Consider the following 13,659-nt stretch of genomic DNA (forward strand, 5'->3'; position numbering starts at 1 on the left):
CCCACTCCAGTATTCTGGCCTGGAAAATTCCATGGATAGAAGAGCCTGGCAGGCTACAGTTCATGGGATCACAAAGAGGTGGACACGACTGAGCACGTATGTATTTCTGGTTAACATTTTTACTAACAATGTAAATGAAAATATAGAATACGTGATTATTGATGATATAGATTACAATTGCAAGGGCTAGGGTGGGCCCATAGCTAATAGATGATCAGAATCAGAATTCAAAATTATTTTTAGGTTAAAAGTAATTTGGTTTGGGGATTAAAACCTACAACATGCAGATTTTTTTCCCCACATATATATTGTCTCATTTAACCATCATAATAGGGTATTAGTATTATTAATAATTCTCATTTATGGCATGCCTGAATGTGCCAGACTGTTTGCATTAGTTATGTCTTTCTAAATCATCCTTTGGTATGGCTATCACTCCTCCATTTTACAGAAAAGGAAACTGAAGATCAAACAAGTTAGGTACCTTCTCTAAGTTCTCAAAACATACTACTAGAGCTGGGATTGACACAGAGGTCAGTCTGACGCCCAAACAGAAAACCCTCTTTCCTTTAACTCACTGATTTTTCAGATAAAACATTGTCATTTAAGTGTAAATGATGCACCAAGTTGCAGAAACTCAATTGGACAAGCACAGAAAGTAGGAGCCACTGTTTCACCGTGGTTCCTGTGAAAAGGTGTGAAGGGCTTGTTTGCCTGTAAGCACCTTGTGAATCACCAGGGTGAGTCACTGACTTCTCCCCAAGTGAGTACGATCTGGGCTCTGGACCTGTGCCCAGAACAAAGAAGGGCAAGAGTCACAATGTGCTCCATTGAGGCTGGAATATAGTGTTTCTGGACACTCATCCTCAGGGAACACGGTGGATGTGTGCAAACCCAGGATGATCAGACCCGAATGATGAATTTAAGTCATAAGGAATGTGTTTGAAGGAACTACAATATAGGAAGCCATGCTACCTCCAGCTACATACAGTTAATATGTGTTAATGTATACTACAGAACAGACACTGTCCTGAATATTTTACAGTCCTATTCATTTAAGCTTCATAGTTATCTTCAACACAGGTTCTGTCGTTATTGTTTCTATTTTACAGATAAGGAAACTGAGGCACAGAGAGGTTATATAACCTTTCCCAAGTTCACGTAGTCACAGATGCTGAAAGTTTGCTTCCTATTTTCAATTGGGACAAGAAATTAGAAGAGAAATTATACACATTATTTGGCTGCAGAAGGAAAAAGTAAGCCAGAGTGAGGGCTCTAGAAGTGTACAATTTGATTCCATCTCAAAAACCTAACAGTTCATGTCATCTCAGAAGAATCTTGCTAAGTTCTCTGCAAGCTTGCAGTCAGCATTGGAAGAATATGGGCTAGTGTGATTTCTACAATTCTTTCCATTTCAATGAGTCTATCAGTGTCTGCACAATCCCCTATTGGTGAGTTGGAGTGAGAGCATTTATCTTTCTAGAATTGTAAATTATGTTTGGATGGAATCATAAGTTATGTTTGGAAAAATCTCAATTAACCAAATCTTGATTTATTGAACCTTAATCAAAACATACTGCTGTATTATGTTTTCAAAGAGAGATGATTTTTAATCCTTCCATCCATGAGAACACACATCCAGACAATAAAGATTTGTTGAGAACCCACTATGTGTAATGCTCTTTTGATTCTGTTTTTGACTGCCTATTTTAAACAGGAGAAAATTTAGGCTTGGAAAATTTAAATGATTTGCCCAAATTCCCACAGCTGAGAGGGCATACAAGGCCTGGAACACAGGTTTGTCAAGCTCTGCTTTCCCCAGGGTACTCTACATCTTCCCTAAAACCCACAGACGTATTTCCGAAATAATTTCAATAACAAAGTTTTCTACCTTATCACAGGACACTCCTTTCACTGGGAATGAAAGGAGTGATTGTTGGGGAGGAAGACAAGATGAAGCAAACAAACAAACAAAAAAACATTTTCCTTCCTTGAGGGACTCAGTGCTGAGTAGGCAGACAGATCTGAAAATACAGCATCACACACTAGTGGTTCACACTAGAGATTCAGAGTCAACTTGCCTTCTGGGTACATTTGTCTCATCTTCCTGTTAAGTGTGGTTTTACTGTCCTCAGCATCAAATTTATTCAAAAATTGTTTGAACATCAACTCTGTGCCTGGCACAGTGCAATGCACTCTGGAAAGGGAAGGCAAGACACCAAACACTGTCTCTGCCCTCATAGAGGTTCCAATTGCCTGATCTCATGTATTCTGACCTGGCTCTTCTTGGGATTTTCATGTGGGAAACCAGAGAAACTGTGGAGTCATGTCTTACTTGGATGCTTGATTAAAAGACAAAATAAATACATACATGGCTACTGTTGATAATAACTTTATCTGCTTTATCTGACATGACATGCTGTAATTCAAAGCATCCAGAATAGCCAAGTTTTTTTTTTTTTAATCCCCTGGTGTTATAACAAATTATTTAAAAATTTTTTCTTTCTTTCTAAGCACTAGACAACGGACTTGATTTGAGGGCCCATGCTGTACAATAAAATCCTATCTTGGGATATTAAATACAGCACTCAGCAAACACAAAGCAGGATCTGAGAGTGAGTGAAGGGGCAGCATTTATATACATTTCCGCTTACTCTCTCCACCTGCTCTCAGGGCTCTGAACTGCAGAGAGATGTCAGAGCTGCCTGGGGCAAAGCAAGAGACCCAAAGAACATTCACACAAGCAATGAATTTTTCTATCAAAGACACGAAGAAGAATTTGATGACCTTGTAGAGATAAGGTGGGCTTCCCAGGTGGCTCAGTGGTAAAGAATCTGCCTTCAAATGCCAGCAATCTGGGTTTGATCCCTGGGTTGGGAAGATCCCCTGGAGGAGGAAGTGGCAACCACTCCAGGATTCTTGCCTGGAGAATCCCATGGACAGAGGAGCCTGGTGGGCTACAGTCCATGGGGTTGCAAAGAGTTGGACACAACTGAAGTGACTGAGCACTCACACACAGGGATCAGGTAAAATTTGAAGGGGAAAAAGGAAGAGATCTGGTAAAAATCACTCCCCCGAACTCTGAAGTCCCAACTACTGAGCAATGCCAGAGGACAAAGCTCAGCATCCATGCAAATCTGGTCAAGCTTGTGGGCAGGGTTGGGCTTGAGGTGGGGAGCCGCTGGTGCTACAAGCAGATGCTTGAGTTTTGTCTTCTCCTCATGCACCTCTCAGAAAGGCTATGACTGAGCCCTCCCACTTTTACTTGAGGAAATAACAAGAGGCAGAAAGATTCTTATATCTGAATTTCTTTTGGGAGACCAATGTATGTATTTTTACAAAATACCTTTTTAAATAAAATATCGATCGGAAGCTCTTTGGTTTGGGTGGTGAGATTCCCCCCAATCAAGCTACACCCATAAAATATGAATGCTGACCTTGTGACAGAAGCCAGGGAAAGTAACTGGTTTTGCTCTTGAGAGGGAGGTTCAATGAGTTGGAAGAGAGAGTGGAAAGGAGAAATGAGGCAGCTCTGCGGCAGGAGAAAGCAGTGTGCTATTGGAACTGACCTCCCAGACACCCTGTAGTTTCTAGAAAATTCTATGAAATCACAAAATACTGTGTATGGGCAGCTTCCTTGAAGAAGCTACGCAAGAGGTCACATTGTGGGTGAAGGATAATTTGGCGTAAAACAGAGTTATCCCAGATGGACACAAGGCCAAGTGAACCGGGAGCCTCCTCATTGACAGGGCCCTCAGCGTTGAGGATTCTCAGGAACCCTGCCCTGAACTTCAAAGGCATACACCTGACTGCCTCTTCAACATCTCCACTTGGGTGAGAAAAAAGCACCTCAAATGTCAAGAGTCCTTCACCTAAATCTCTTCCTCCCCAGAAGCTCTCTATTACAGGAAATATTCCCACCATTCAGCGGATTGCTCAGGCTATGGGATCTTTTTTACTTCTCTGTGGTTTCATTTTCAAATCCAAAAGCAAGTATTGATGGCTCTGCTTTGAAAATCTACCACCAGGAAATCTCCTGGTGGTCAAGTGGTTAGGACTCTGTGCTTCCACTGCAGGGAGCATGGGTTTGATCCCTGGTCAGTCAGGGAACTAAGATCCCACCTGCCATGCAGCATGGCAAAAAATAAAATAATAACACTAATACCAGGCTGTGGATCATTTAAAAAAAAATAAAAATCTACCCTAAATCTTCCAACTCAATGCCTCTACCACTACTGATCTTAAGTTTCCTGTCACTTCAGAAGACACTTTCGGGAGCCTCCTAGCTGGTCTGCCTGATTCTGCATGTGTCTCAATATTCTTTATTTTCCACACAGAATTAATTTGTAGAGATGTGGGTCCAGTCATCTCACTTCCCTGCTTAGAACTGTCCAGTGACTTACCCAAATCTTTACAATAGCACAAGGGCTCCCTGTGACCTGGCTACCAACTTTGTTTTCTATTCCTCTGCCTTCCCTGGCCTTCTTGCTGCTCTTTGCGGTTGACTGGCACACTATCAGAGAAGGCAATGGCACCCCACTGCAGTACTCTTGCCTGGAAAATCCCATGGATGGAGGAGCCTGGTGGGCTGCAGTCCATGGGGTCCTGAAGAGTCCAACATGACTGAATGACTTCACTTTCACTTTTCACTTTCACGCATTGGAGAAGGAAATGGCAACCCACTCCAGTGTTCTTGCCTGGAGAATCCCAGGGACAGGGGAGTCTGGTGGGCTGCTGTCTATGGGGTCGCACAGAGTTGGACATGACTGAGGTGACTTAGCAGCAGCAGCATTAGGCACACTATATTTTCAGGGCCTTTGTATTTGCTGTACCCCAATCCAGACCATTAATAATGGGAGAAGCTGGGATTCCAAACCAGGTAGTTGAACTCCCAAAGACACTGCTCTTAACCACTGTCTCTCACCAACATGCAATGCTACCCAATACTATATTATTTATCTTTTCATTTATTTTTTATTTTCTCTCCCTCTAAAATATAAACTTTATAAGGACAGGGCCTTTGTCTGTCTGGTTCATCACACATTGCCTGGCATACAACTGGCCACTCTATAAATATTTGTAGAAAAAATGAACTTTAGCTGATATCTGTGATACAATGGCTGACACATGCAGTTTAGATGCATTATTCACTAGTCTTTACAAAATCCTCACTTTAATGTGGGTAAAACTTTGGCTTGAAGTAGCTAAGTATTTACCTACAGTATATAGCTAAGAAGTTGAAGAGCAGGGATTTGAACTGGAATCAGTTTACTATTGGAGCCTAAGCTCTTAACTCCAGGGCTGTGTTTTTCCGTCTACCCCACGATCCTGCTTCTCCTTCTCCATGGCCTCTCCATGTGGCATCAAGCTACACCAAGGAAATGATTAATTTGTTTGAAGAACTCCGAAAAACCTTAAGAAAACAAAAACACCTTCGTATCGAGAAATTATACTTTTTATAACTGAACAGTACTGTCTCAAACTTACAGTTCATTCTTTTTTCTTTTCTTTTTTTTTTTTTTTTTTTACAGTTCATTCTTTAACAAACTGTGGAAAATTCTAAGAAAGATGGGAATACCAGACCACCTTACCTGCCTCCTGATAAAACTGACATGGAACAATGGACTGGTTCAAAATTGGGAAAGAGTTACCTTAAGGCTGTTTATTTTCCCACTGCTTATTTAACTTATATACAGAGTACATCATATGAAATTCTGGGGGGGTGGGGATGAAGCTCAAGCCAGAATCAAGATTGTCAGGAGAAATATCATAACCTCAAATATGCAGATGACACCACCTTAATGATAGAAATTGAAGGGGAACTAAAGAGCCTCTTGATGAAGGTGAAAGAGGAGAGTGAAATGCTGGCTTAGAGCTCAACATTAAAAAAATGAAGATCATGGCATCCGATCCCATCACTTCATGGCAAATAGACGGGGAAACAATGGAAATAGTGACAGACTTTATTTTCTTGGGCTCCAAAATCACTGCAGATAATGACTGCAGCCATGAAATGAAAAGATGCTTGCTCCTTGGAAGAAAAGGTATGACAAACCTAGGCAGTGAATTAAAAAGCAGAGACGTCACTTTGCTGACAAAGGTCTGCCTAGTCAAAGCTATGGTTTTTCCAGTAGTCATGTATGGATGTGAGAGTTGGACCACAAAGAAGGCTGAGGGCCAAAGAATTGATGCTTTTGAACTGTGGTGGTGTTGGGGAAAACTCTTGAGAGTCCCTTGGACTGCAAGGAGATTAAACCAGTTAATCCTAAAGGAAATCAACCCTGAATATTCACTGGAAGGACTGAAGCTGAATCTGACACTCCAATACTTTGGCCAACTGATGTGAAGAGCTGACTCATTGGAAAAGCCCCTGATGCTGGGAAAGATTGAAGGCAGGAGGAGTAGGGGAAGACAGAGGATGAGATGGTTGGTTGGCATCACTGACTCAATAGACGTTAGTTTGAGCAAGCTCCGGGAGATGGTGAAGGACAGGGAAGCCTGACATGCTTCAGTCCATGGGATTGCAAAGAGCTGGACATGCCTGAGCAACTGAACAACAACAAAGATGCAAAGAAGTCAAATGGATGTCTAAGACCCTCAGATTCCATGATGCTGCAGAAATATCCCTTTGGAAGGAATCAGGAAATCTTCTAGTGAGCAACTGTATGTTATGGTTTGCATTACATCCCCCTCAAATTTATATGTTGAAGTCCTAACCCCTAGCATACTGTTCTGTGCTCAGTTGCTTCAGTCCTGTCCCACCCTTTTCAACCCTATGGACTGTACCCACCAGGTTCCTCTGTCCATGGGATTCTCCAGGCAAGAACACTGGAGTGGGTTGCCTTTCCTCTTCTCCAGGCAATCTTCCCCACACAGGGATCGAACCAGGGTCTTCTGCATCTCCTGCATTGCAGTCAGGTTCTTCACTGCTGAGCCATTGGGGAAGGCCAGCCCCTAGTATTGCATTGGCCAAAAAGTTCATTTGGATTCTTCCCTAAGACATTATAGAAAAACCAGAATGAACTTTTTGACCAACTCCAATACTTCAGAATGTGACTTTGTTTGAAAATACAGTTCTGGCAGATATAGCTCCTTAAAGTGATATAGCAGCAGAGTGGACCCTTAACGTGGTACGACTGGTGACTTATCAAAAGTGAAATTTGGACATGGATGTGCACACTGAGACAACATCATGTGAGCATGAAGGCAGAGATTTGGGTGCTGCATCTACAGGATAAAAATGCCAAAGCCTGCCAGCAAATCGCCCAAAGCTAGAGGAGAGGCAAAAACAGATCCTCCCTCGAAGTCCTCAACAGAAATTGACCTTGACATCGTGACCTTGGACCTCTAGCCTCTGGGACTATGAGACAAAACATTTCAATTGTTTAAACTATCCAGCTTGTGGTACTTGGTTATGGCAAACCTGTGACACTAACATACTCTGTCATCTCAAGCAGGTCACTGGCCACCTTTGGGCCTCAATTCCTTTATTTCTAAAAGGAAAGGCATAGACCAGAACATCTCTGAGGAAACTTTGGTTCTGAAATTATATAGCTTATAATTTCAGGGCTCTGAGATCAATACCTTTTTTGGTTTGGAAAGCCTGAGGCTTTTGGTTTTGGAAAGCCTGAGACCTTTTCCAGGTCTTTCACTCTTTCACAAAACTACTTGATTCACTTTAGTTTGCCCAATGTATGTTTATTCCAGAAATTGGATTGGGTACTTAAAGTTCAATAGGGAATAAGATCCAACTTCTGATTTCAATGAGTTATAGTCTTTAGGGAATGACAAAAACCTAACTTAAATATATAGTAATAGGTATTAATAGTTATAACATTTCTTAGAACTTTATGTATATCAGATTGTGTAATTCTCACATAATCCATTATGAGCTAGGTATCATTATAATTATCTCCATTTTACAGATGATAAAGTTGAGGCCCAGGGGAGTTAAGGACCTTGCCCAGGGTTATACAGTTAATTAATGTCAAAGCACGAGATGTTCTGGAATCTCAGATAAAGTGACCTTATCCCAACCTTAGGGATCAGCGAAATGTCTCGTTAGAGGTCACCTGATATGAACCTTGAAGGATGTAAGAGAAAATTAGGGTGGAGAATCCTTGGTAAGGGGCACAGGCTGCACAAATCATGGGTTGATAAATAGGATTTGCCAGACATCTATGTCCATCCTGGCTCATAGGTTTTAAAGCTCATATAATCAGTGATTTCATCATTCTTGAACAACATGAAGCTCAGAGAAGTAGCAATGAAATTGTAGAAAAAGCCCTGGGTTTATTATCCCCATCTGACAGATTTATAATCCCCATTATACTCCAGCCCAGTAAGCAAGTGACTTATTTATGGCAGGACAGGTAATAAATGAAGGAGTTAGAATTTGAACCCAGGTCATTTGGCTCCAGAATCAATACAGTAAACCACCTCCCTTCATATGGACCCCATTAGGCTTCCTTTAGTGGACTGAGAATTACAATGACCTCCAATTTATTTATATCAAAATAAGCTTGTGGGAGTAAGTCAGGGAAACACCATCCAGCATGTATGTGTGTGTGTTTCCAACTCTGACAGTTCCTAAGTCTGTAAATCAGTCTTTAGCTCATGTGCATTTTCTTAAGCAAAAGTTATCGCTCTCAGCCTTGGCAAAGATGCCTCAGTAACTTCTGCTTCTACAGTAGCTCCCGGCCATCGAGTGGGAGGACAATTACACTTATGGTCTATGTTTTGGAACCAGAAGATGAACTTTCTTTTAGACTGACCTCCACTGTGGTTTTCCTGAGAACATGACTATGATTTTACGATCTGGAAGGCAAGTGATGAGCACAACAGCACATTGTAAGCCCTGGGAGTGCAGAGTTTACTCACCTCATCCCTCCCCTTATTTCTGTACTTGAACCAGAGCATGGCCATGGTGAGTGCAGAGTGTCTGAAGACAGCTGGGGTGAGAGAAAGCTGTTATTTTCTGAATGTTTGTTTCCCCAAAATTTAAATGTTGAAATTCAAAATCCCAAAGATAATAGCATTAGGAGGTAGCACTTTTGGGAGGTGTCTCAGTCATGAGTGTGGAGCCCTCATGGATGGGATTGGTGCCTTTTGTGAAAGAGGACACAGAGATCTCTCCAGCCCCTTCACCAGGTGAGCAGGCACCAGCTATGAAGCAGGAAGTGATCTTGCTAGTATATTAATCTTTGTCTTCCCAGCCTCTAGAACTATGAGAGATAAATTTCTCTTGCTTTTAAGATACACAGTCTGGAATTTTGTTATAGCAGCCTGAACAGACTGAAACAAAAGCCTTATCTACAACAGCGCTTCTCTTTTCTGAAGCAGTTGATTCTCCATTCAGGTTATATGTTAGAATTACCTGGGGAGACTAAAAAATCCAATGACTTGGGCTCCACCCAAGACCAATTCAAATAGAAATTTGGGAGTGAGAATGGAACTCAAACATCAGTATTTTTCAAAATATTTATTCTCCAGATGATTCTAATTTTGAACCAAAGGTTAGGAACTACTCTGTAGGAACAGACTTGCAAATATTTATAAATATTTATAGCTCTAGATATTTTGAAGTCACACTTGTGGCTATTCTAACCAATTCACTTGTCACTCAATCTGTAAAAGCTTAGAGATGGACAGGTGCAATCAGAAATCAGGATGGTGGCAAAGAGCTATAAACACTGCCTTGGAACCAGCAGGCAAGTTGGTTCTGAAACAGTGGCTCAACTTCAGTCATTTTCAAAAAGAAATACAGTAATTTCAGTTTATTGAGTGGAGTTCTTCTAGAGCAGACCCCTTCCTTGTTCACAACCACTTCCCTTTGTGGTTTAAATATCATGGGCTACCACTGATTCTCATTTGCAGCTTTTGTCAACACACACACACACAACTTTCTCAGGATAAATTTTTTTTAAGTTGACTTTTTCAACAAAGTGTTATTTTCCTTATGATATTTACATAGTTCTTTGCAGAAAGAAAAGCATAACCATATAGTCAACAGGAGACTCCATGGATCACTGAGGTGACCATGAGTGTCAGCCAGCACTCCTTGCATTGTGCTTTATTGTGACTCTTTAGGCCTCAGATTCTTCATGTGTCAAATGAATCAATAGGACTATCTGACTACATCAAGCTAACGTTCTGTGAGTCTAGGATTCACTTTTCTAGAGGGTCCAACAAAGGGGGAGGTTACCTTTATTCATCTAGCAGATTAAACTCTTCAGATTATTAAAGGGGCTTTGTTTCTTCTAGTTTGCCATCTCCCTTCTTGCACCACCAACCTTGTCGAACAGTTGCTAAAAAAGTAAATGTTCCAAGCTAGGGGACTTTTTGGACACAGATTATGAAACTTTAGGTGTGATGTTGGCCAAGCTAACTGGGTGGTTTTCTTTGTGGGGTATGGTAGGAGAGAAGAGAAAAAAATATCTGCTTTTAATGCATCAGAACTAACCATGAAATAATTGGGCCTACAGTCTAATCATGCTTTTGTTTATTCACCTCATATAAAAGTCTCTTAAGAATGCATTTGAGCACAATATATAATAATAATAATACTATAACATACATTGTGAGAAACTTTGGAAAACAATAAAATGTCCACCTGAAATAAGCAGTGTTCATAGACATAGAAACCCATTGGTCATGCACAGTTGTGCCATTTCTTGAAGTACTGAGTCACAATGCTGAACTGAAAGCATGAAATAGATTTTACAGAGACTGAAGCCAGTCAGAGGTCTAACAAGTGTTATCAGAAGCTTCACATTTGCATAATTTACTATGTCAGTTCACATTTCATTGTAAAGTTCACATTGTTTTATTGTTTTCTTTAGTAATTAATTGGAACATTGACATTCCTGCTTAATGGCAGGCTGGGAGCTTTCTCTTCAAAGTCAGTAGTTTGGGGACTCTCAGAAGAATGATTGGTGAGTTGCTTGTTAAACCAAATGTAGTGTTTCTTGTTAAACTGAAGCCTCAATTATAGTAGAACTCAGTTAAAACTCAACTCGTGTGTACAGATTTGAATAGAACAGGGGTAAAAACCACAGCCCACTGCCTCCGCGCCCCATCAAACTATACAAAAGTAAAAGCTCAGTAGAAACCATTAGTATCTAATGTGAGAATCCTGTTTTCAAAACCAGTTCATGAAGGAGTTGCGCAGTATTAGCAACTCGGACCAGGAAAAGGGCAGACCCAACTGGCGAGGGGGACATCTCTTCAGCGATGCTCAGGTTATATAATAATACACAATACAAAACGTTACAAGAAAAGTTGCAACTCTTAGGCAGAGTCTTCTACACAAATTGAACACCACCATTGGCAGGCAATGTTAGATATATAAATTAATAACTTACAAAACATTACATTATATACATTAAGTAATAAATACACGGTTATAAACAGAAATGGAGGTGTTAGCACAGAAGGCAGTGCAAGAGAAAGACGGCAGCATTAAATTGGAAACAGTGTAACTGGTGTGAGCATGAAGAGGGGAGCAAGAGAACAGGATGGGGATTGTGCAACCCCAGCCACACAGGGGTTCAGGACCCAACAGGGCAATTGCCTTGTGAAGCTGAATTCTACACAGACTGTTGCTGTGAACAAGACAACTACCCATTCCTACCCCTTAGTCTGTTCAACTTTATTCTGTTTACAGCAAAGAAGTGCAATTCTAGAGGAGAAAAAGTACTGTTCAGAGCAGGCAGGCAGAGATCTGTTATAAGGGCAACTGAGGACTTGTTTGGGACCATAGGGGAAGGAAGTTGAATGTGGTTAGAAGTGTAGCCTTTCTATTTGCAAAAGTAACTGTAGTTGAGTAAAAGATATTGCCCAAGAAAGAAGGAAGACAATTTACTTTCCTTTTTTTTTCCCCTCAGAAAGAGTCAAAAAAGTTTTTGTCAGCTTGTAATGCTTATCTGTGTAGAAGCTGATACTAAATTCTAGGTATTCAACAGGATTTTAAACACGTGAAAATGTTTTACAAAAAAGGCACACAGGTTGGCAGACAAGGGGACAGGTAAGCAGATTAAGAAATGACATTATTAGTCAGTTCAGTCACCAGAGGGGACAGATGCCCAAAACATAGTGCAGAAAAATCTCTCAGTTTGGTGTCTTCCACTTTCAAGCTATTCGGTCGTGATGCACAGCTGGCCTCCAGAACCACAGAAAGCTTCAGCTCTCCACTCAGCTTGCGAGCAAGGCAAGTCAACCGTGGAATTTCCTGGGCCGCTGCTATTTGCTTCACGGTCTTGCATTCTGGCTCCAAACTCAAGTAACTGGAAAGGCCACATGGCCCTTGTCCCGTGCGGGCCTCGGCCCCCATGGTGGGCTGGCCCTACCATATAGCTGGCATGCTTGTCAAGGGTGGAATGTTCATCTCCGCATGAAGAGGGAGATTATGTGTCGGTCGGGGACTTGTCTTCTGTGGTGATATCTACCTCAGTCTCTCCCAGAGGACCCCTATTTTCCGGATCGATCACACAGAGCGTCTTTGTGCTGCCAAAATAGCTGTGGCCCTCGCCATCTTTTTCGGGGCCTTCAGAATCCTCCTCTTCGAGGGTTAGTTCAAACTGAAACTTCTCCATCAGGCCTTGGCAGTCTCTGTTCTGCTCGTCCAGAGGTGGGGAGGGGCTCTGGGGTATCATGCTCTGGTACCAGTTCCTGTTATCTTCTAAAGTATCCAGAATGTCCTGGGCATCAGGTTGCACCAGGTCCGCCCAGGTCTCCCACAGGGGATGGACGATGTAGTCGATGAAACCCACCTGAAAGAAAATAAAGTTACATCTCTGTTATTGTGATGGGCCCTGGAAAACCAAACAAGCTGCCCTGGTTTGCAAGAGGAAAAAAAAAATTACACACACACACACACACAACAACCCAACAAAGATCAAATAATACCAGATTCTGTTGTTTGGGCATTTACTATATGGTGCATCCTGCACTAAAGGCAATATATGCATTATAGTTCTTAATCCCAGATTGAGAATGGATATTCACCATTCACAAAGGAAAACTGAGGAGACTCACTGAGGTTCAGTGAGACTCACTGAGGTTCAGAAATATCTTGTCAGAGGTCACAGAGCCAGTAAGTGGTGGAGCTGGGACTCAGTCCCAACTTTGATTCCAAAGCCTTGTGTTGGTCTCACTAGAACTGATTACTTTTCCTCTGATGTGTGCCAAATAAGAAGTCTGGATATAACCCTGGCTGGGAATGACTTTGTCACTCCTTGGATTCTGTGAGTCATTCTTTGAAGAAGGAAGCCCCTGGTCCACTGAGCTCTGACTCAACATTCTTTCCCTGATAACTTTAAAATATGCCGCGGTTTTAAAATGAAAGGGAGCCAGCCCAGGATGACTCTGGCATGTCTCAAGTCCTGTGGAATGCTTTTGGTTTGTAGACGACGTAGGTAAAACACTTGAAAATACTTCAAGCTCTTAAACAAATAAATATCCCCTCTGTGGACATGTCTGCAATTGTTTTAGATCCAGAGGGCACACCATCATTTCCATTGGGAGAAAGAAGGAAAAAATAAGGACAATTAAGCAGTTCCTTTGCTAGTGTTCCTGTGAAGAAACATGAAGCTCATGGTTCTGTTATGGTTTACAAAGGGGCTATGCATCCTGCATGTGCCGGCTCTGTGGCCTAATGCT

General features: G+C 41.6%; 1 protein-coding gene across 5 annotated transcripts in view; it reads right to left on the reverse strand.

The window, feature by feature from the left end:
• Positions 1-10,484: 10,484 nt before the first annotated feature.
• The window catches only part of PDE4B (phosphodiesterase 4B), a 636,924-nt gene continuing 633,749 nt past the window's right edge, over positions 10,485-13,659 (reverse strand). For all 5 annotated transcript variants that reach the window (XM_020877728.2, XM_020877731.2, XM_070468014.1 and 2 more), the window contains one exon: positions 10,485-12,770. In XM_020877728.2, coding sequence (XP_020733387.2) covers positions 12,405-12,770 — 366 coding nt within the window. In that variant the 3' untranslated portion in view covers positions 10,485-12,404. The remainder of the gene's footprint in view (positions 12,771-13,659) is intronic.

The sequence above is a fragment of the Odocoileus virginianus genome, chromosome 5 (assembly GCF_023699985.2).
Source record: "Odocoileus virginianus isolate 20LAN1187 ecotype Illinois chromosome 5, Ovbor_1.2, whole genome shotgun sequence".
Taxonomy (NCBI): Eukaryota; Metazoa; Chordata; class Mammalia; order Artiodactyla; family Cervidae; genus Odocoileus; species Odocoileus virginianus.